This window comes from Staurois parvus, unplaced genomic scaffold, assembly GCF_062004578.1.
Source record: "Staurois parvus isolate SC_StPar_1 unplaced genomic scaffold, SC_StPar_1.0 ptg000021l, whole genome shotgun sequence".
NCBI classification, from domain to species: Eukaryota; Metazoa; Chordata; class Amphibia; order Anura; family Ranidae; genus Staurois; species Staurois parvus.
Window position 1 is genome coordinate 3234539 of NW_028317817.1, and position 24975 is coordinate 3259513.

The window sequence follows — 24975 nt, forward strand, 5'->3', positions numbered from 1 at the left end:
GCCAGTCAGTGCCGCCTATCAGTGTGCATCAGTGCCGCCTATCAGTGTGCATCAGTGCCGCTTTACAGTGCCAGTCAGTGCCACCTATCAGTGCCAGTCAGTGTCGCTTATCAGTGCCACCTATCAGTGCCATATATGAGTGCTGCCTTTCAGTGCCCATCAGTGATGTCTGTCAATACCCATCAGTGCCTATCAGTGCCACCTATCACTGTCCATCAGTGCAGCCTATCAGTGTCCATCACTGCAGCCTCATTAGCGCACATCAGCGAAGGAGAAAAATCACTTATGTACAAAATTTTATAACAAAAACTAAGAAAAAATGTTTTTTTTTTCCAAAATTTTCAGTGGTTTTTGGCTTGTTTAAGAAAAAATAAAAAACCCAGAGGTGATTAAATACCACAAAATAAAGCTCTATCTGTCACAAAAAAATGATAAAAATTTCATATGGGTGTTGCATGACCGTGCAATTGTCATTCAAAGTGCAACAGCGCTGAAAGCTGGAAATTGGCCTGGGCAGGAAGGGGGTATAAGTGCCCTGTAGGCTAGTGGTTAAACAGCAAGAAATGATAAATATTGTATAAAAAGCAAAAAAAAAACCAAACAAACAGCTAAATAAAATTACAAAGGAAATGAAAAAGTTCTTAGTATAAATATGTTGGTGATTCTGAACAGTTCTATAGTTACAAGTATTGATGTATAGTGGTAAATATATATAACAATGTTAGCCTGTTTATTAATCACGCTTTTGCAAAAACAGGTTGACCCTGTCCATTGACATTTCCAGACTTGCAAACAAAGGCATTTACTATAGCACTTTCCAAAAAACAACAGGCACTTCTAAGGATTTCTAGTCTGGTAATGCTTAATCGTGTCACTACTGGGATGTTTGAACTAGGTGAAGTCAATGCCTGTCTGGAGTTTTTAAACTATATCACTTTATACAGACAAATTTAGAATTCTTTTAAAGCAGTTATTCTTTAAAATGTTCAATATATCTATAGGAAGTATAAATTGCTTGAGATTATGTCATTAAAAAGATTTTTGTCTGTTTTTCACTTGGTTCTAGGAGGTGAACTCATTTAGATGATCGGTACGTTTTGTGACCATTAGTAAATTTTGATTTTTGACTGTTTGTGGACTGAGTGCTTTAGTAAATCTTTTCTCCGCCTATAAGTAGTCAGTCATTTATGGGATTGTGACCATTTTCAGACAAGTTGTTTTAGTAAATCAACTACCATGAGTCTACAATATTGAACTTTTTCACAATATTCAAATATTCTGAGATACTGAATTGTGGGTTTTCACTAGCTGTAAGCTATAATCCTCAAAATTAAAAGAAAGAAAGGCTTAACCGCTTCCCCCCCGCCATATAGCAGAAATACTGCTAAAGGGCATCAGGGGTGCTCAAAATCATATATATATATATATATATATATATGTGATTTTGCAGTTCCGGGCAGGGGGTGCGTGCCCTACACGCGCCGCCATTCGTGTCCACTGTCAATCACCCACCCTGAGATTACTCGCCAGCACCCTGTGATTGCCGAGTACTCTGTGTGTAATGAATCTATATAATATATGAGTTTCACTTTTTGAATTATATTCTAATTTATTGGGATGCACCTGTAAATATAGAGTATATTTAAAAAAACTCAGCGATCTTGATTTGATCAGATGCTTTTGAGGGAAGAGGAAAGATCAGGGGTCTAATATACCTCGATCTCTCAATAAAGAGAACTTGTCACTGCCCATGCTATCAAAAGGGATGTTGTTCATCCCTTGTGATATCAATAAACTTGAATAAAATAATTTAGAAAGACAATTTAAAAACATTATAAATGAAATTAATAATAAAATAACAAAAAATGTATAACTCTCCTCCTTGTCCATGTGCAAAATGTGCATGTAGGTCCTGTATGTATATGTAAATAGTGATCGCAACACACATGTGAGGTATCTCTGCAAATGTTAGTATGACAGCAATAATCCTAGAGCCAGAACACCTGTGTAATGCTAAGCTGGTAACCTGTAAAGGCTTTTAAAGTGTCTCCTATAAATAATTTAATATACCATAGTTTGTTGCCATTCCATGGGCATGCACAGTTTTAAATTCTGACATGTTGGATATCTATTTACTTGGTGTAACATCATCTTTTATGTTTTACAAAAAAAAATTATATTTGTGTTTGTGTGCACTAGTATTCATTAAAGTGGAGTTCCAGTCTGTTCTGTGTTTATTAAAAGTCAGCAGCTACAAAAACTGTAGCTGCTGACTTTTAATAAACACACATTTACCTGTCCCAGGTCCCAGCGATGTGCTCACCCGCTCCGTCCCTTCTCTGCCTCTTCCCTCCCTGGTGCCGGCATCACAACTGTGGGCACCAGGCCGTGACAGCTTGCGGCTTCACAGCTGGGTGCCCACTGTGCATGCGTGAGTCATGCTGTGCATTCTCATTGGTCCTGCAGTCTTCTGGGACCTGTGAGGATTCTGAGGAGACTGCGGGAGGAATAAGGGGGCCGAACTTCCGGCTCACTTCGCCGCAGTGAACTGAGCCGAAAATAGGAGCGCGTACCTGTCAAAAACAGGTATCCACTCTCCCCCAAAATGTGCCAAATATGGCAGTGGAGTGGGGGAGGAGGCAAATAAGCATATCTTCCACTTTTGATTGGAACTACGTTTTAAAGTGTATTTTTTCCTGAAAAGTTGCTAAATCACTGCGGAAATATTGTGTGACATGAAAAATTGCAACAACCACTATATTGTTCTCCAGGGCCTTTGCATACAGAAAATATATAATGTTTGGCGGTTCTAAGAAATTTTTCAGCAAAAAATGCAGATTTTTACATGTGTGTGAGAAATGACAGAATCGGTCGACAGAAAGTGGTTAAATACACAAACCATACTGTTTAAAAACGTTAAAAGTGTTTTGAACTAAAATATACACGAGACCAATAAAACAATTGATGGTATCCATGTAAGAACTGAAAAAGCCTACTGTGCTTAAACAGTGTTGGAGATATGATTGTTATAGCTCTGTAAGAAAGCATGCATAAGCAAACAAATACATTTGTATCAATTTGTAGTTATGTCCTTGTGTAAGGAAAAGTGATTCTAATAGAAAGATACAAAATCTAAGTTGTGGCATTGTATAAAGAGAATAAAGGCAGACTTTGGAGTCCTTATCAGGAATTAAAGGTGCACTCCAAGTTTGGATTTTATTTAATAGTTTCTTTGGTCCAGCTCGGACTAATGTACAGTGAGGAACAGAAGTATTTGGACACCCTGCGATTTTGCAAGTTCTCCCACTTAGAAATCATGGAGGAATCTGAAATTCACATTGTAGGTGCATTCCCACTCTAAGAGACAGAATTTTTAAAAAAAATTCAGGAAATCACATTGTATGATTTTTAAAGAATTTATTTGTCTTACACTGCTGAACATAAGTGTTTGAACACCTGAGAACATCAGTGTTAATATTTGGTACAGAAGCCTTTGTTTGCAATTACAGAGGTCAAACGTTTCCTGTAGTTCTTGACCAGGTTTGCACACACTGCAACAGGGATTTTGGCCCACTTCTCCACACAGATCTCTTCTAGATCTGTTAGGTTTCGGGGCTGTCGCTGAGCAACACGGATTTTCAGCTCCCTTCAAAGATGTTCTATTGGATTTAGGTCTGGAGACTGGCTAGGCCACTCCAGAACCTTGATATGCTTCTTACGGAGCCACTCCTTGGTTATCCTGGCTGTGTGCTTCGGGTCGTTGTCATGTTGGAAGACCCAGCTACGACCCATCTTCAATGCTCTGACTGAGGGAAGGAGGTTGTTGCTCAAAATCTCACAATAAATGGCCCCATTTATCCTCTCCTTAATACAGTGCAGTCGTCCTATCCCCTTCGCAGAAAAGCACCCCCAAAGCATGATGTTACCACCCCCATGCTTCACAGTAGGGATGGTGTTCTTGGGATGCAACTCATCCTTCTTTTTCCTCCAAACACGGCGAGTAAAGTTTAGACCAAAAAGTTCTACTCTGGTCTCATCTGACCACATGACTTTCTTACATGCCTCCTCTGGATCATCCAGATGGTCATTGGCAAACTTCAGACGGGCCTGGACATGTGATGACTTGAGCAGGGGAACCTTCCGTGCAATGCATGATTTGAAACCATGACGGCGTAGTGTTCTACCGACAGTGACCTTTGAAACTGTGGTCCCAGCTCTCTTCATGTCATTGACCAGCTCCTCCCTTGTAGTTCTGGGCTGATTCCTCACCTTTCTTATCATCCGTGATACCCCACGAGGTGAGATCTTGCATGGAGCCCCAGTCCGAGGGAGACTGACAGTCATCTTTAGCCTCTTCCATTTTCCAACAATTGCTCCAACAGTTGATCTATTTTCACCAAGCTGCTTGGCAATTGCCCGTAGCCCTTTCCAGCCTTGTGGAGGTCCACAATTCTGTCTCTGGTGTCTTTTGACAGCTCTTTGGTCTTGCCCATGGTAGTAGTTGGCGTCTGACTGACTGTGGGGTGGACAGGTGTCTTTAAAGAGCTCAGACAGGGGCTACTAAGTTAGATTAATGAGTGGAGAGAGGTGGACGTTTTAAAGGCACAGTAACAGGTCTTTGAAAGCCAGAATTCTTGCTGTTTCTTAGGTGTTCAAATACTTATGTTCATCAATGCAAGACAAATTCTTTAAAAATCATACAATGTGATTTCCTGAATTCTTTTTTTAAATTCTGTCTCTCAGAGTGGGAACGCACTTACAATGTGAATTTCAGACCCCTCTATGATTTTTAAGTGGGAGAACTTGCAAAATCGCAGGGTGTTCAAATACTTATGTTCCTCACTATATGTATGAATATGCCATACTTGTGAAACTGCTGTGGAAGTAGAGAACCACTGTAGTAGTCAGCACTACTACAGTGATTGCCGCAGTCTTCTGGATCAATGACTGCAAAGCGTTCTCTGATAGGACAAGGTGGCGAGGTGTTCATATACAACACGAAGGGAACAGATTTTTGAGGTGCCCAGACCCAACAACAATTAATTCAAAATATACAAGTTTATTACAACATCATTACAAAGATAATAAAAGCAATGACCAGTTAAAACAGTAAGTTTACTATATAATGCAGGCATGAATCCTCCCAGATATGCGCCTCACCAGAAGGAAGCCCCACCACAATTAAATGCAAATATGAGTTGTATACATATACAATGAGTCTGCAATTATATTGGATACAGTGATGCAATGTGGAAATCTGAAGCAGGGGATAATTAATCTCAAAGCATTTCATGAGATCACCCTTCTTCTTCAGGAAAATGCCGGGAGGGGGATCCTTGGAACTGTAAATAGTGACCACAGTTAAAGCGGAATTGTACTCATCTTGGCTCCAAAGCTTGTCTCTTCTGCATTAAAATTCCTGCCTATTCACCCATCATTAATTCTGGACTAAAGTTCCACTTTAACCACTTGCCTACCAGGCACTTATACCCCTTTATTTACCAGGCCAATTTTCAGCTTTCAGCGCTGCCGCACTTTGATTGACAATTGCGCGGTCATGCAATATTGTACCCATATGAAATTTTGATCATTTTTTTCTCACAAATAGAGCTTTCTTTTGGTGGTATTTAATCGCCACTGGGCGCTTTACTTTTTGCGCTATAAATAACAAAGTTGCAAAAAATTAAAAAAAAAAAAAAAAGTTTCTTTGTTTCTATTATAAAATTTTTCAAACAGGTAATTTTTTTCCTTCACTGATGTGCGTTGATGAGGCAGCACTGATGGGCACTGATAGGCAGCACTGATGGGCACTGATAGGCAGCACTAAAGGGCACTGATAGGCAGTACTAATGAGGTGGCACGGATAGGCGGCACTGATAGACAGCACTAATGAGGTGTCACGGATAGGCGGCACTAATATGCAGCACTGATAGGCGGCACTGATAGGTGACACTGATGATGGGTACTGATAGACGGCACTGACTGGCATCACTGCTGGGCACTGACTGGTGGCACTGACTGGCACAACCGCTGGGCACTGACTGGTGGCACTGACTGGCAGCACTGCTGGGCTGCACTGGTGGGTGGCACTGGTGGGCAGCACTGGTGGGTGGGCACAGGTGGGTGGCACTGGTGGGCACGGGTGGGTGGCACTGGTGGGCACAGGTGGGTGGCACTGCTGGGCACAGGTAGGTGGCACTTCTGGGCACGGGTGTGTGACACTGCAGAGTGGCACAGGTGGATGCACTGCAGGGCACAGGTGGGTGCTCTGCTGGGCACAGGTGGGTGATCTGCTGGGCACAGGTGGGCGGAGTTAGTGGGCGCACTGCTGGGCACAGGTGGGCGGAACTTGCGGGTGGCACTGCTGGGCACCGATCATCAGGGCACTGATCATCAGTGCCCTGATGATCGGTGCCGATCCCCGCTCTGACAACTGCCCGTTCTCGGCAGTACTTTCCTCACGATCTGACAGCGTGAGGAAAGTGCAGCCGAGAACCGGCACTTGCATTTCCCTCTGATCAGCGTGTCATTGGACACCGCTGATCAGGTGGTAAAAGGCCGCTGTGATTGGCCTTTTACCACATCACCCCTGGGGCGCGCAGGAGAGCGTGTTCTGGTGGGACGTCATATGACGTCCACCCAGAACTGGCCGGCCGCAGTGCAGCCGTCATTCGGCTATCTGCGGTCGGCTACTAGTTAAAGTACATCAAACAACTACAAAAATACCAGAAATACAAACATACAGTGATACACCAATATTGAGCTCACCATCCAAGCGCTCTGGGAGTCTACAAAGCAGGGGGTAAGAGCATCAATCCCAAATGCCTCCTGGGGACAGGTGTAAGGGCAGACATTTCAGTCAGGCTAAAGAAAGGAAGAGGCAAGAAAATACACTAATGGAATAGTCTCATGGGCAAAAAACTATATCAATACTAAGATGGTACTACACCCACCTGACAGGTGGAGATCCACAATTGGATTACAGCCCAACACATCCAAAAAACCATAAAGATGAAGAGGAGAAGGGGCTAACAGTGGCATATCATATTTTCCTGGCCAAAGAAGTAATCACAAAATTCTAAAAATAAATAAACAGTCTAATGAATAAGCAATATTAGCAATATAATGCTAGCCCAATCCAGTCCCTGCTGACTAATAGGTTACTGATAGGCGATTACTGATATACCAATCATATATAAAAACATCAGTTGCTCACCATTGTAACGGAGATATCTCAGATCTTGCATCAAATCCCTCCATCCAACTTGACAGGAGGAGACAGCCCATTCATCACAACTGAAGCCCGCTTCAAAAATATTCAAGGGACGGGATGCTGCTATATCTGGTGACAATATGTAAGAACTATAGTTTCAGCTAGAAGGGACCAGAAAAGAAATGAGACTGGTAAATACTGCATAAATGAAAGCGTCCAAGTAAGCTTTGCCCAACGAAATCCAAATAACAAGTTGATAGATAGAAATCAAATGTCAGGTGTATATAGGTTACCTGCCAAGTGCCGTATAAAGTATGCTCCTGAGATGGATACTCAAAGTACCTGCCTCCACCTGCTGATATCTGCTCCCCTCTGGGGAAAAATTGGCACCAGTCAGCAATTCTTGCCGGCATGTGACATCCCTCTGGCCCAGGGCTCCTTTATTGTGCTGAACCACCCTAGCAGGGTGGCCAGAGCTCATAATTGGATACAAATGACTACATGGGACAGGGCCAAAATAATCCAATTGTCTCAAAGAGCTGGAAAGCATAGCAAAGTCCACCTATAAAACAAGAAGCTACGTGCCTACTTATTGGTGTGATCATCTTTCCATTACTTGTATAATAAATGTGGTCATTCACTTTTTATCTATGTTGTCTAATAGTTTTTCCTACGTAGTACGCCCCATGGGTGCATGTCATAAGTTAGACCATCCTAGCGGTATTACAATGTACACGAGTCTTAAGCCTGAAGATCTCACATTGGTTAATGTGACAATTCCACATTCCCGTATCCAGGAACAGTGTGCACATCCGATGCAACGTTAAGTACCATTCCTATGTGGAATTATCTCTATCGGGCTGTGAGTAATGGCTACAAGGTAATTTGTCTCGTAAGGAAGACACCTGTTGCTATGTAATTTGTGGAGTGTCATGTACATTTTTTGTTACAATATCATCACCAGTCAGGAAGTACCAACATTTTATGTAAAATCTGTCGAACGTGAGCATGTTGAATAGTTAATGGTCAGTCTTACTTTATGCGACTCCTCTCATTTTCTAAGAGTAAACAGAAGCTTAGATCTGTTTTGCTGTAATGCTTTGTGGTATGTTCTTTTGAGCATAGCCTTACTATATCCTCTCTGTAGCAACCTATTATGAAGTTGTTTAGACTGAAATTTGAAATCCGATTTAAGGGTGCAGTTAGGGCATAATCGAATGTACTGTGCTTCCGGTATGGTTTTCACCAGGTTAGCAAGGTGGGAGCTAGTTGCGTGCAATATTGAATTGCCAGTGGTGGGTTTCCTGAATAGTGTAGCAGCCAGAGTATCGATAGCTTGTATGAAGGTTTCCACATCTAAGAATGGCATTTTTTTGTTCATGAAAATGCATGGTAAATGTTGTGTTCTTGCTCAGGATTTGCATAAATTTATTAAGTTGGGCGAATGTACCAGACTGAAGAAGAAACACATCATCTGTGTACCAGTTGGCCACATATCCCGTATAGATAATAAAAGTCTCACCCAAAAAGATGAAATGCTCAAATGCCGGTACACACAAGGTGCCCATAGCCTTCCCTTGGATCTGGAGGTAGTGGTTCCCTAGGAAAGTAAAGAGGTTGCGGGTAAGAATGAACTTTAATTAACGAAGGATGACGATATTAAAGGACCAAGAAGTCTGATCTTGTTTGTAGAAAAGTCTACACAACCCCAATGCCCTGCTTATGGCTGATACTAGAACACAACTCTTCTATATCAAATGTCAAAAGCAAGGCATCGGGAGGGACACTCACATAATCAATCATATTCAAGAGGTCAAGTGTTTTCTTCACATACGATGGCAAATGAGTGATGTGTGGCATCAAATAAAAGTCAACAAATTTGCTGTCAGTCTCTGTTATCAAACCTATTCCAGATACAATTGGCCAGCCTGTAGGGGTGGTCAAACATTTGTGGGTCTTACGCAGACAGTAAAAAATTGGTGTCATGGGAAATTGTATGTTAGGATACTTAACTATATCCTTGTCTATCAAAGCCTCACAATATGCTTCACTTAGGATATTGTGAAATTCATTATTATATCCCTCAGTTTTCTTCACATCTGCTCCCAGGGGACATCTGGGATTGATACTTACCTTCTGCTGCGTGGACCCCCAGAGTACTTGGATGGTGAGCTTTATATTGGTGTATCACTGTATGTTTAATTTCTTTTATACTTTGCAGTTGTTTGATGTATTTTAATTGTGGTTACTATTTACATTTCCAAGAATCACCCCCATTTCTCCTAAAGAAGCAGGTTGTTCCCACGAAACGTGTTAATGTTAATGACCCGCCGGTTCAGATCTTCACATTGCACCATTGTAGCCAGTATAATTGCTGACTCATTGTATATGTACTGTATACAACTCGTGTTTGCATTTAGTTGTGGTGGGGCTTCCTTTTGGGGAGATACATATCTGAAAGAATTCCTGATTTGTACCTGCATTATGCCATAGACTTACTGCTTTAACTGGTCTTTGCTTATTATTTTTGTAATACTTTTGTAATAAACTGGTATATTTTCAATCAATTCTTATGTCTCGGCACCTCAAAAATCAGTTTCCTTCATGTTGTATTTGAATTCCAGTCCAGGATGTGGTTCCCTTTTACCTGCCCACACATATATCTCTTAGCACTAAGGTGGAGTGGTGGGTGGTGATGTTTTATCCTCCACCTTGTCTAAACAGAAAACACCTTGCATTCATTGAGAAAAATGCAAGATGTTCTGTGACTGGTGCACTTGTCAGACAGACACAGGCGAACACTGTAGTGGCAGTGACTACTACACAGGGGCGGACTGACAACTCATGGGGCTCCCGGGCAATAGGGAATCATAGGGCCCCTGTGTCCTTGCCCAAACTCAAAAAAGCCTATGAAAAAGGTTCCAGGGGCATCTCATGGGGCCCCGGGCCCTCGTGCAGTGCACAAGTTTCCAAATGGTCAGTCTGCCCCTGCTACTACAGTAATTCTCAGCAGTGGGAGCATAAAAATGCTGGTGCTACACATAGTAGGAGGGGAGGAGGTATAGGTTCCCAGGCATTGAGGAGGAGTCTGAAACTGCTGACACATGAATGAAAAGAAAGGTTTACATATTTGTAATGACTGATGGGAAAGAAGGACAAGAGACAGAGAACTGGGTGGGGGGCAGATAATGTGTAGAGTAGATGTAGTGCTTGCATAAATAAATCGTAAATGCGAGACTAATGAAAAGAGATGAGTTTGATCAGTCCTAGATGATGCAGGGAGCTGCACTGACTGTATCACCATTGCCTGTCTGTATTAATACACAGAGTGTGGGGCGCTGTGCTCAGGAGGCAGGTTCATGACACACTTCTCCTTTCTCAGTCTTCCTAAGTGATCCCAGGCAACCTTAAACCATAGAGACTTAGGACATCTTGTAGAAAAGAAGTAGAGTGGGGGAACGTTTAGGATTTTTAATTTTGGTAAACCTTCAGGGGGACATTCAAAAAACAAAAATAGCAGATAATTAGGCTTTAAGTTGGTGTTATTAACAAAGCTAACTCATATTTATTCACTGAGCTCATGAAGACAGGTATCTATAATGTCAACTTACAAAGCAGGTGTCAATATAAGACCCATCTATGTAAACGTTAGATAGCTTTACTGTGGATAGATGTTTGGAAGTGATTACTAGACACAAGCATATCTGCATGTTTGAACAAGGATGGTCGTGGAAAAATAAAGTGTATAGATAAGAATATAGATGGGCAAATATCTCTCCAGGATTAATGGGTGAAGCTATATATGCCACTTTTCAGACACATTGCTTGAGTGTTTGAATCCTCTGCAGTATTTAGACAATCCTAACATTGACTCATACACAATACTTAGATTTTTTCCTCTGTTCCATCTCTCTAACTTCCAATGATGCTTGTTATGCCCATTAGGGGTTCTGAAACAACCAAATAACTGGATGTTATGCTCAGAATCCCTAGTAATTATCAGACTGTTTATGGCTACTCTTAGCCTCTGCTATTTATTTCTTTGAATTGCTACGGATACTAAAATTAAGGGGTTCTCAATGCTCTCTATTTTTGACTCACGTTCATTATTACGCTCTGCTATAGAAAATTTTATTGGAAGTTGCCAAGAGTGACGAGTGGGTAGCAAGAGATTAAGGCTATGCCTGCCAGGACCAAAAATGTATGGGTGGATCTCATCTCTCATGTTTTAAATAGTTATTCAGTGCTGCTCTTTTGTTAATCAAATGCAGAAATGAGAAACTATTTAGTTCATATAGCATGTCATTAAATCCAGCAGATTCATTTTAATGCATAACATTTAGGCAGATATGAAAGTGAACCTGCTGCATGTATATCAGCCACAAGACTGATAATGAACATGTTCCTATAGTAGAGAATTTTACAAGGATTTTCTTCTTCTTTGTGATTATAAAAAGAGATAGCATTTCAACTCCCAGAGGAAAAAATGTTTCAATCTTGGCTCAGTGCTTTGCGTGAAGGAATCTAAAAAAGACTTATGGAAAATATAACAGATTACAACCATTAATAGAAAGGTTTCTGATTGGCAAGTAGCATATATAGCTCTTTGTCAGTTTATTTTGGTAGTCTGATAATGATCAGTTCACACAATTCCGCAAACAGTGTTAGCGTTCTGCTGCAGGATTCAGTTGTACTTATATTTCCTTGTGATTGCATAGTAGGAAAAACGGAGATGCATTATTTTAAACTAAGAAACTTAACCACTTAGTGCCCAGAGAGATGTCATCCAAATTTCTCTAGTTGTATTTTTAACACAAACCTATGTACCCATTTACTGTCTTTAGGCAGAGACAAGACATAAGAGGCAGAACACATTGACATAAGGATATCCCCCTACAGAGCTCCAAGATGTCTATATTGTTCTGCATTGCTGAAAAATTGTAAAAAAATAGAGTCCTTATCTTTCTCACAAGATACAAAAGATACATAAAGTGTAAAGGCTAAATTCACCCTTTCCAGAAAACATTCTGTGCAGTCAAGGGACCCCAGTAGATATTAAAAGGCTTTGCAGCTTTGTAAAATGTTTAATAATTATATTGTTAAACTTGTAGGCCATTTGGGTCCCCCAGAAACCTAGCTGAAAATCTACCAGTTATTATTACCCATGTCCTGCCTTGTTGCTAACACAGGAAAACCATTGGACACTCCAGCATTGCAGGAGTGAAAACCAATGGCTTGGAATCCTAGCAACGAGGCAGGAAATGGGGATTAAAAATAATCTAAATCAAATTAATATTTTTTGTGAATACTATTTGGCTGCAAACCAGCATAAATTCTTACAATTGCACACTTTGCACACTTGCACAAAGTCAGGGATTTGTAAGATTAGAGTCAGATTAGAGTCAGGTGTATGATTAACCAGTTACACCAAGCAGGTGCTAATGATCATCAATTCCATATGTAGGTGTAAACACAGTCATTAAATGAAACAGAAACAGCTGTGTAGGAGGCTTAAAACTTGGTGAGAAGCAGCCAAACTCTGCTATTAAGGTTAGGCTGTGGAAGACAGTTTCATGTCACAGGTCACAGACCATGGCAAGACTGAGCACAGCAACAATACACAAGATAGTTATACTGCATCAGCAAGGTCTCTCCCAGGCAAAAATTTCAAAGCAGACAGGAGGTTTCAAGATGTGCTGTTCAAGCTCTTTTGAAGAAGCACAAAGAAATGGGCAATGTTGAGGATTGTAGATGCAGTGATTGGCCAAGGAAACGTAATGCAGTAGATGAAAGACATCATGCTTACTTCCCTTGAACATCAGAAGATGTCTAGCAGTGCTATAAGCACAGAAATGGTGGAAACCAGTGGGACCCAGGTACACCCATCTACTGTCTGGAGAGGCCTGGCCAGAAGTGGTCTTCATGTAAGAATTGCAGTCAAAAAGCCATACCTCTGACGTGGAAACAAAGCTAAGCAATTCAACTATGCATTAAAACATAGGAACTGGGGTGCAGAAAAATGGAAGCAGGTGCTCTGCACTGATGAGTCAAAATCTGAAATATTTGACTGTAGCAGTCAACAGTGATGTATGGTGGATGTTCCTTGCATGTTTGGGTCTGCATTTCTGCAAATGAAGTTGGAGATTTGGTCAGGGTCAATGGTGTCGTCGATGTTGAGAAATACAGACAGATACCTATCTATCATGCCATACCATCAGGGAGATGTGGGATTGGCCCCAAATTTATTCCTCAGCAGGACAACCACCCCAAACATGCAACCAATGTCATTAAGAACTATTTTCAGCTTAAAGATGAACAAAGCCCTAATCTCAACATCATCGAGTCTGTCTGGGATTACATGGAGAAACAGAAGGATTTGAGGCAGCCTATGTCCACAGAAGATCTGTGGTTGGTTCTCCAAGATGTTTGGAATAACCTAGCTACTGAGGTATACCTAGAACAATTGATGCTGTGTTGAATTCAAATGGTGGGCACATCAAATATTGATTTGATTTGGATTTCTCTACTGTTCATTTTCTTCCCATTTTGTTATTTAGTAAAAATAAACTATTAATACTTCTATTTCTGAAAGCATTCTTAATGTGTAGCATTTTTTCACACCTTTAAGTCCTATGAGTTGCAGGGTGGGGCTTTTATGGATAAAACTTGTTTTTCCACCACATCCCACAGATGCTTGACTTGATTGAGATCTGGAGAATTTGGTAGCCAAGTTAACACCTCAACCTTGTTGTTGTGTTCGACAAACCTCAGTGGATTGAACTACTTGGGCCAGCTTTTGCTCCCCATTTACATCAGCGAACCTTGGCTGCCCATGACCCTGTTGTTGGTTCACATTTTTTTTTTCCATGGACTACTTTTGGTAGATCCTGACCACTGCAGACTGGGAACATTCCACAAGAGTTGCAGTTTTTGAGATGCTCTGCCCCAGTCATCTAGCCATTACAATTTGACCCTTGTCAAAACTGCAGAAATCCTTATGCTTGTCTATTTTTCTGCCTTCAACAAATCAACTTAAGGGATAACATGTTTACTTGCTGCCTAATGTATCCCACCCACTTTCAGATAGCTTTTTAACATGATAATAATCATTATTATTCACTTTAGTGATCATAATGTTATAGCTGATCAGTTTACTGTGTGTGTGTGTGTGTGTATATATATATATATATATGTGTGTGTGTGTGTGTGTATATATATATATATATATATACTTATAAATATCTATCTATACAGTATATTTATTTGTTATTATTCATGGCAGTAGGTTCCTAGTGCAGTATGGGTTAGCTAAAGAGAGAATACTGCATAAAATTTACCAAGAATGTAGCCATTCTGTCTCTCATTTAAAACCTCCATTGGAGACAGCCAGTACTGGATAGGTCACTCATTCAAATCATTCACTTGTACATTTAAATTTCAGCCTGAACTATTGGACTCTGTAGGAAGCAGGTTTTTACAAAAGGTGTTAAAGAGAAATAAAAACAGCAGCCAAAATCTTGCCTAGCTGTGAAAATATAAACTATTAATATGTAATACTGATTTACTTGACTAAAAAATAAAAATTCTAAAATGTACTTTTTAGACCTGATTACAATAAAGAGAAATTTTAGCCCAGTTGTAGTGTTTGAAGATCAACATTTGCTGGTTTCACTAATTAGTCTCTCTTATTGCCTGACGTTGGTCTTTATTAAATGCGAAAAAAAAGTCATGGTCACTATGATATAATGCATGTTTATATGGGTGATCTTCATATTTACCATTATGCTTCAACATGCTGCAAATGTTGAGAGATATTGAGTATTAGAATTTGAGAAGATGTAGATTTTTTTCCGTTTTAAAAGAAATCATGTGCATACTTTAAACAACTCCTTGTAATAGTTATATATTTATCTGGAGAAGCTTATTTACTAATTTTAAACCTATTGCTTAAAAACTCTGTGTTATTGACAAAATTCTACCATCTGAAGAAAGTTTGTATGCTTTCTACTTTTTTGACAGGTAGTGCTTCCAACCTTTATTTTGGAGAAAAGATCCCTTCTGGAGATGTATGCAAATTTTATGGCCCATCCTGATCTGTTCTTATCCATTGCAGCTGGCACCACCCCTGAAGAGCGAATGATTAGCTTTGTGGAATATTACTTGACAGCCTTCCATGAAGGCCGCAAAGGAGCAGTTGCCAAGAAGCCTTATAACCCAATTATAGGTGAAACATTTCATTGTAGCTGGGATGTTTCCAAGGAAAAGGTTAAGCCTTGCAGAACTGAGAGTGCCTGTGTGAAAGCCAAAGAAACTGACATAGTCCAGGAATCTACCAATGAGTCGTACAAAGTGCGATTTGTCGCTGAACAAGTGTCTCATCACCCACCCGTGTCTTGTTTTTACTGTGAATGCAAAGAAAAGATGATGTGTGTTAACACACACATATGGACCAAAAGCAAATTCCTGGGAATGTCCGTTGGAGTGTCAATGGTTGGAGAAGGTAGGTAACATTATCACTGTTGCTGATTGTTTATTAAAAATGTATCTATTATATATTTCATTAATAATATATATTTTCTTTTTTTAATTCATTCATTGCTTCTATATACAGTATGTAACAGCTGTACATTATGTTCTTAGTATATATAAATTAGCCAATTTACTTCCATTCCTGGATGAATTCAAATATGAATTCCGGGCAGGAATGAATAAACACAGTTTAACTCAGTTAAGGCTTCATTAAAAATAATACCGGAGTCTGACTTGAGAACATTTTTCTATGGTCCCCTGCCCAACAGAACTCTGGGAAAGAGAGTGCCTCATCAACATGCTGCTATGCTTTGTGACCCAGTTGCTGGCATTGGTCCATAATAGGCTATATTGCTTAAAGTGTTACTAAATCTATAACAGTAAAATCAGTCTGTATATGCAGTAAAGCATGCTTGGTATACTCACTGTGGAACCTAAGGGGTTAATCCTCTGCATTGTGTAAAAATGCTGTTTGATCCTGACTTCTCTGATCCTCCCCTTCTTCCATTGCCCCCCTCCTATCTCCTGATAAAATATATTGTGTAGAGTCACTTTGCATATGCTCAGTTTGTTGTGTATTGCTAGAGAGGGTTTTTTTCTCTTTGGAAGGGTGCATGTGATTAGCACAGGGCCAATCAGCACTGTCCAAACAGAGGTCAGGGGTTCAGCATCCTCCTAAAGCAGAAAGAAACCTTTCCTACAAGCTTTACCAGTGCTCTGCTGAACACTGATAGAAGTCACAAGAGTGCTCTAACTGCTGATGAGTAAAGGTATTTAGCAGTTTATTTATTTTTACTAAAATAATTGCATTTCCATGTAGTGTGTACTGTGGGAGAGCAGATATAGTGGAAGCAGGGTCCTGGGTTTAGTAACACTTTAACTGTAGTTTAGTCTGCCTGTGTAGGACTAGGCATGTGTATCTGAATTAGAAGACTGGCTAATCAGAATGAAATATTGCTTTTTTTTTTTTTTTAGGTAAAACAGTTTACATACGTGTATTTCAATTAACACCTGTTTTCTGCAGTTGAACCGCTTGCCCTCCAGAGGATTTACCACCATTCCTGGCCAGGCCATTTTTTGCGATACAGCACTGTGTTACTTTAACTTACAATTGTGCAGTCATGCAACGCTGCATCCAAATGAAATTGATGCTTTTTTTTTCCCCTACAAATAGAGCTTTCTTACGGAGGTATTTGATTGCCTCTGTGCTTTTTATTTTTTGCGCCATAAACAAAGAAAGACCGACAATTTTGGACAAAAAAATAATATTTTTGACTTTTTGCTATAAAACATATCCAGTAAAAAAATTGAAAACATCAGATTTCGTCATAAATCCCAATACATGTAAATTAATTGGTTTACATGAAAGGTATAGTGTCTACAAATGGTGGTTTATATACTGGGATTATTTTTTCTTTATGCTAGTAATTGTGACTTATAGCTGGATTGTGGCAGGCATTCTGACACTTTGTGGGAACTGACTAACTGCCACTGACATCCCCAGTGACACTAATACAGTGATCAGTGCTAATAAAAAGCACTGACACTGTACTAATGGCACTGGGCAGGAAGGGGTTAACATCTGGGACGATCAAAAGTTTAACTGTGTGCTGTTTTACTATGTGTGCGGTGTGTGTTTTACTAGGGAAACATGCTGCATATTGTGCTCCTTGAAACAACCACACCAGCTTTTATCAGAGTAGCCAGTATTTTTCCTAGGTTACCTGTGGGTTTTTCTTTGTATCCAAAACAATTCTTCTGGCAGGTGTGGCTGCAATCTTTCTTGGTCTACCTGACCTTGGCTTGGTATCAAGAGTTCCCCAAATTTCCCAGTTTCAAGTGATTGAACAGTACTGACTGGCATATTCAAGGCTTTGGATATCTTTTCACATCGTTTTCCATCTTTTAAAGTTTCATTACCTTGTTATGCAGGTCTTTTGACAATTCTTTTCTGCTCCCTATGACTCAGTATCTAGCCTGCTCAGTGCACCCATGTGAGAGCTAACAAACTTCTATACAAAGACACTAAATGCAATTTAAACAGCCATAGATATGGGAAATAAACCTTTTAATTGCCATTTTAACTTGTGTGCGTCACCTTGTGTGTTTGTACCAAGGGCAAACATTCCAGGGTATGTACACTTTTTCAGGGTCATTCCCGTGACTTTGGCTATCATTCTAATTTAAAATGGAGCCGAACGACTATGTGATAATAAATGACTTCATATGATCACTATCCTTAAATAAAATAATTTATATATATATAAGTTTTTTGGCATGAGCAGTCATATTTTCAATATCAGTTCCAAAAAGTTGCGATTTGTGCCAGGCAGGGTATGCAAACTTTTGAGCACAATTGTATGTGTGTGCATGTATGTATATGTGTGTGTATATATCAGGGTGGATTTGATTTAAATCAAACTTATTTAAATCACGATTTAAATCACTAGTCAGTAAGGCTTGATTTAAATCATAGTTTTCTACATAGACTAATTCTTGCTGGTATAACTTTAACCATTAGCCGCCCGGCCAATAGCCGTTTGGCGGCTTGAAAAGCGCTGCAGCTTTCCGGGTCCACGCCATTTGGCGTGCTCCCGCACATGCGCCGTTTGCGCTATTGCAGAGCGGCGCAGCAGCGGGATCTGTCACCGCCCGTGCACCTCGGACACGGCCGATGACAGATCCGAGTACCGGCTCCCGTTGCCGGTACCATGTGACCTGCCGCGACCAATCACAGCAGGTCACATGACAGTTGTATACAATGGATGGCTTCATTCATGATGCCATCCATTGTATACTAGTGCCTAGCTGTGAATGGTCACAGCTAATCACATGCACATGTCATGTGATTAGCTGTGACCAAATCACAGCTAAGCACAAAAAAAAAAAAAAAAAAAAAAAAGCTGAATGAATCGATTTCATTCAGCTAAATGCTTGCTTATAGCAAAGTAATTCTTTGCTATAAGCAAATTGTGTAAAAAAAAAAAAAAAAAAAAATACTGATCACTTCCCCAAAGTAGTACAATGTTACTATGGTAACATTGTACTATTTTGGTCATAGTAAAATATGAAAAAAAATCTTAAAAAAAATAAAAAAAAATGTAATAAAAAATTAAATATAATAAAAAAATAAAAAAAAATTAAAAAAAAATATAATTTTTTTTTTTTCATACTGTCACCAGTCAGTGTCCCTGTTCACCGCCATGCCAGTTATATGATGACGCTGTACTGCACTGGTGACAGTATGTAAAAAAAAAAATAGTGAAAATAATATTTTTCATTTTTTCATTTTCGGAAAAATTATGACAAAAAAATACAACTTCAAAAAACTCGCCATGCCTCTTATGAAGTACGTCCGACTGTCTACTCAGCAAAAAGGGGTCATTTGGGGATATCTGTACTATTCTGACATTCTTGGACCTCAAGAAATTAGATTGGCTGTCAGTACTTCAGGATTGATCAATATTCAGATCTATACCATAGTTTGTGAACTCTATAACTTTCCTACAAACTAAATAATACATCCTAATTTGGGTTATTTTCACCAAAGACATGTAGCAGAATACATCTCGGCCTAAATTTATGAAGAACAATTATTTATTTGTAAACTTTTATAACAGAAACAAAGAAAAATGTGTTTTTTTTTCAAAATTTTTGGTCTTTTTTTGTTAATTTAGCAAAAAATAAAAACCCCAGCGGTGATTAAATACCACCAAAAGAAAGCTCTAGTTGTGTGAAGAAAATGATAAAATTTTAGTTTGGGTACAATGTTGTATGACTGCGCAATTGTCATTCAAAGTGTGAGAGCGCTGAAACCTGAAAAATGGCCTGGGCAGGAAGGTGTAAAATTGCACGGTATTGAAACGGTTAATATGCAAGTAGATGAAGATTTTTAGAATAACAACTTTTCATATTAGTTTTTTATCCCCAGTTTAATAGGCTAATCATTCATATTTGGACAATTTTTCTGTTGTATTTAGGAAGGAGAAAAATAATCATTACCTTAATAATAATAATTTAAATAGATTTATTCAACTGAAACAATAACATTACAGCATTTGTTATTTGTTATGTTATCCATGTTTGTTAACTAATTTGGCTAAACAAAATATATATATTTTAAGAAACTTAGACTGTCAGCCCCTTCCTCCTCACACTTAGTTTCACTTTCTTCTTGTGCAGATCTATTCCACTCCAAACAATCAGAAAAATATTGTTTCTTTTCTATTCACTGAACTTCTTGAAACTTAGCACTGAAGGGGTTGATTCTGTATTCATAGGTTTGTAGAAGTTAGGATTAAGGTCTTTTTCTTAACTCTGTTCATGTTATAACATTTTTGCTGTGAAGAAGAGGCATGTGATCTCCGGTGAGTCAAATTCAGTTTTGAGAACTGCAAAAGTAAACCAAGCATCTGTGATAATATCTTGTAGGCAGAGAAACTGCCCAATAATCTTACAAAAACCTCTGGAAGAGCATGACATTGTGAATGGATTAATGGAATTTATTTACCAAAAAAATTAAACATATACAGCCTTATTCTACATAATTAAAAAACTAATCTTTATTTCATGATGGAATAACCTTTGGATGGTAATATATTTTCCTCATAAAGCATTTTATATAAAAAAAAATCTGATTTAAATAAAAAAAATCTGATTTAAATAAAAAAAATCAGATTTTTTTAATTTTTTTTAAAAAATCATTGATTTTTTTTATCCACCCTGGTATATATATATATATATATATATATATATATGTGTAGAATAAGGCTGTATATGTTTAATTTTTTTATGTGTATATATATATATATATATATATATATATATAGTGTAATTATACGAACTGTAACTATATTTTAGCATTGCCAAATGATATCTCAGTAAATGTAAGATGTCAGTCCAACCAAAACTGATATTTACTGAATGGAATGTTTACTAACTTCTCTCTGGACTCCTGCAGTAAGAACTCTCAGCAGAGGTTTATGGCTCTGCGCACATTGTCATAGATTTTTACTTGTCTGCTATTATCTTTGCAGTCCCACAGGTAGAACAAAAAAACTCTCATATCATCTGAAGCAGGTTAGGAGACCTGGAGATCTCATTACTGGGGTCTCTGAAAACTATAAAAAAAAACAGTGGTAAATGTAAATATCTGTTTTGGGTGGACAGTCCCCTAAACATTTACATTGAATTTTCATCTAAGCAAAATATGTCATTTTTGGAGTTACTGGTTACAAATAATGACAATAATGATGTCTGATATTTTTGCCTCTGTAAAATCATAGGCGTATTCATATATTGCAGTAGGTGTAGCACAATATTTAGAGCAAAACTTTACTGTAGAAATTACCTTGTCAAACAACATTTTCTAGACAGAGAAGATCAAACATTCACTGAACTACTGGATATATGAACATATTCATGTAATCACAAAGGGCAGCCTTTAGTCACAAATAACTCTTCGTGTTTAAACATCGTGGTAAACAACACAATTCGTAGCCTTGGTTATGATTTATCTTTAACTATCAAAGTCCAACCATCAACCATTGATTATTAATTTTCATAACAGTAAGTAAGAAAAAAAGAAAACAAAATCAAAATTCAAACCTGAGGCAAAAAATAAACAACAAATGTTAATACCATCATTAAGGCCAAGAACCACTGTGGCTTTTAAATAAAATATTGACCTGACTCATCTCTGTGACACATCACAAGCTTATACCAGTCAGATGGATCTATAATTTACAAACCCTATAACTACCTCTCCACTTTCAGTTTTCATACATCTGCCATGGCAGATACGTGTTTTACCTGCTCCCCATTTGGAGTCCATTCTTCTCCCACCTGCATTTCTAGGCTTTGTGTACACTATATGGCCAAATGTATGTGGTTACCCCAATGATTTATTGAGTTCAAGTGTTTTACAAAGACAAGCTTCTGTAAGTGCTACAGCATACAGTAGAAAAACATAGTATTTCTAATACTACAGCATTTAAGGACATTTTAGACCAGTGGTTGTCAACTTATGAGTTAAAGGGGGCTTGAAATGTGGCCCTTGACATCACCAAAGGGACACACATAATGTTTGATATATGTAATGCATGTGATGACTGTCAAAAACTGCAGACCTAATAAAGGAACATACTACATTTTTGGCTGAGGATATGCTGCAGAAGACAATATAAAACTGGGAACATGTTACATGAGGCTAGTAGAGTAGTAGAGAATTCTGTTACCAGAATCAGTGTTCTCATCACAGACTGAAGTCTGAGGCCTGCACATTATATACTAAAGGGCCACAGGTTGACCCCCCAGGGTTTTAGACAATTTTACACATCCAGATTGTACATGACTGTGCCCCTGTACACAAGGACAGGTCTATGAAGATACTGGAACAGACACAGAAGAGTGGATACTGTTATTGCTGTCTTGGGGTTAGGGGGTGGGCAACTCCTTATTATCGCCCACAGTTTTGGAATAAAATGCAGAATAAAGCTGGCCATAGACTGTTCGAATCTCAGCCAGTTCAGCAGGGACCAGCTGAGATTTGAAATATGTATGGGCAGGTGAATGCACCCAAGCTGATCAATCAATCAATTTGGGTACAAAAAACCTGTTGAATTTTACATGCAATCACTGCTAGCAGCTATTATAGCCACTAGCAGTAATCACTGTGTTCTCCCGGCGGGGACGGCTCCCTCTGCAGGGAGAACATGATGGCTCCACTGGAGGGATTCCCCCATCAACACTAACTGTGTTCATGGGGGAATTGAGCAATTTTCTTTCCTGCAACCCATTGTCTATGGATGGGTTAGGCTTATATTGGTGTGACGGTCAGTTGTCCACAAACAGTTGGCCATATAGTGCAATTAAGTTATTGCTATTCAGTCTGATGTGATAGCTTGGTGACAAGGTCTTTTTTACTATTTTCCAGTAAGCTTTTTGGACTTTTTCCATTTCAGTAGGTCATTATTTTGCCATATACATCAATGTCTGATGGTATGACTGTGAAGAATCCCTGAGTACTTCTGAGTTAATACAGTTTACAGATTTGGAGAGGAATTAAACATTGAGATTTTAATAAAGGCATATGCAGATACACACGGTTATGAAGTGTGAAGTGGGTTATATATTCAACTAAAATGTATATTATTTGCTTTATTTTAATTATCTCAATCTGTGGTCATTTTCTTGCAGTCTGACTAAAGCCAAATATGGATGGACTTTACTGGTACCAGGGAACACCCCAATTGTATCAATAAAAAGCTTGTGTTTTATTACAATTTTAAAAAATCCAAACAATCAAAAGTCATTTAAAAACAATATAAGGTCATCACTCATATACAAATCATCTCTTCAAATCAGAGAGATATTCTCCAGATCCAGTAATCCATAGAGGTCAGTGCATTTCACATATGTGCTTTCCCAGAACCTTCAAGTAGGATTTACAAGAGTATGTCCTATACGATTCCTCAATTTGTCCCTAAATTGGGAGACCAAGAGATGCAATAAAACCACATCCATAGTTCTTAATTGCCAGATCTCGCTAAGCCCAACACATTCAAGGTGTGTTCCCTGTTACCAATAAAGTCAGTCTATTTAATCGCTTTCCTGTCGCCCTATAGCAAAAATACTGCTACAGGGTGGCATGGCTGCGCAAAATCACATATATATATATACGTGGTTTTGAATCCCTAGGTAGAGGATGCGCGTGCCCTACCTGCGCTGCCATTGGCAGCCTCGGCTGGCAATCATGGGGTCCTGGCGGGTGATTCTCCGCCGGCGATCGCCGAGTATCACTGATGGGGGAGAGACCTGTATGTAAACAATACAGGTCTTTCCAGTCAGCTCCTGCACATTGCTATGTATTGCTCTACTTAGCATAGCATAGCATAGCAGAGTAATACAAATCAATGTTGCTTATACAGTGAAACAGACACACAGTAAAACAGCACACAGTTAACCCTTTGATCACCCCAGATGTTAACCCCTTCCTGCCCAGTGTCATTAGTACAGTGATCAGTGCTTTTTATTAGCTCTGATTGGTGTATTAGTGTCAATGGGGATGTCATTGACAGTCAGTTCCCCCCAGTGTCAGAATGCCCACCGCAGTCACTCTATAAGTCGCTGATCGCCACCATTACTAGTATTTAAAAAAAAATAATTCCAGTATATATACTGCCATTTGTAGACACTATAACTTTCACGAAAACCAATTAATTTACACATATTGGGATTTTTTTTAACAAAGACATGTAGCAGAATACATTTTGGCCTAAATTTTTTTTAGCAAAAAGTCAAAAAATATAGTTTTTTTCTCTTTTTTGTTTATAGAGCAAAAAATAGAAACCACACAGGTGATCAAATACCATCAAAAGAAATTTCCATTTATGGGGAAAAAGGACATAAATTTCATTTGGGTGCAGTGTTGCATGACCGCGCAATTGTCAGTTAAAGTAACACAGCGCTGTATCGCAAAAAATGGCCTGGTCAGGAAGGGGGCTGAATCCTCTGGAGGGCAAGTGGTTGAATTAGTTTTCTGTATGTGTTTTGGGATGTTGGTACAAAGGAGAGGCAGCAATATGTTATTATAGATTTGCCTACAGTTCCACTTTAACCGCTTCTTGCCCACATAATGCACATGTACAGCTCTTGTTTTGTACTAATGATTGGGAATTGGCAGCATTAGCTCCCATTCATGTGACCACTGTGGCAGCCAATCACAGTGGTCACATAATTAGGCAGGCCTTCCTGCTTCTCAGGCATACAAGCCCAGTTAAAGGGATGCCAGGGTTCATGAGAATGGGATAATGCAGTTTTTGTTTATCCATATATTGTATAATAGGAGCAATAGGCAAACATCTGAATGTGCAATAAATTGCCAGGGCACAAATACTACTTACCTATTACTGTACCTTACTCATAAAATTGATGTAGGAATGCAAGCACATTTATTTTACTATTCAACCCAGCTTTGCAAAAATGATAGCAGAAAAACATCTTCCAGCATAATATAATTATTTTAGACTAATTAACCTTTTGCCTTGCTTCATAAATGTTTTTCTCACCTGACTAATTATTGAGTTGTCCACCTTTAAACAAAGGTGAAGCGTTATCCCAGCACTCCTAGCGGGTTTTTGTTATCATCTGCTTCAGAACAATTCATTCTCTTACATTAATATTACAAGAGGTTTTCATGCCCTCTTATTTCCTAAGTGTAATTAAATGTAAAA

At 39.0% G+C, this 24975-nt stretch overlaps 1 protein-coding gene across 2 annotated transcripts in view; it reads left to right on the forward strand.

The window, feature by feature from the left end:
• The window catches only part of OSBPL10 (oxysterol binding protein like 10), a 653617-nt gene that overhangs the window by 498055 nt on the left and 130587 nt on the right, over positions 1 to 24975 (forward strand). For both annotated transcript variants that reach the window (XM_089690791.1, XM_089690795.1), the window contains one exon: positions 15233 to 15713. In XM_089690791.1, coding sequence (XP_089546917.1) covers positions 15233 to 15713 — 481 coding nt within the window. The remainder of the gene's footprint in view (positions 1 to 15232; positions 15714 to 24975) is intronic.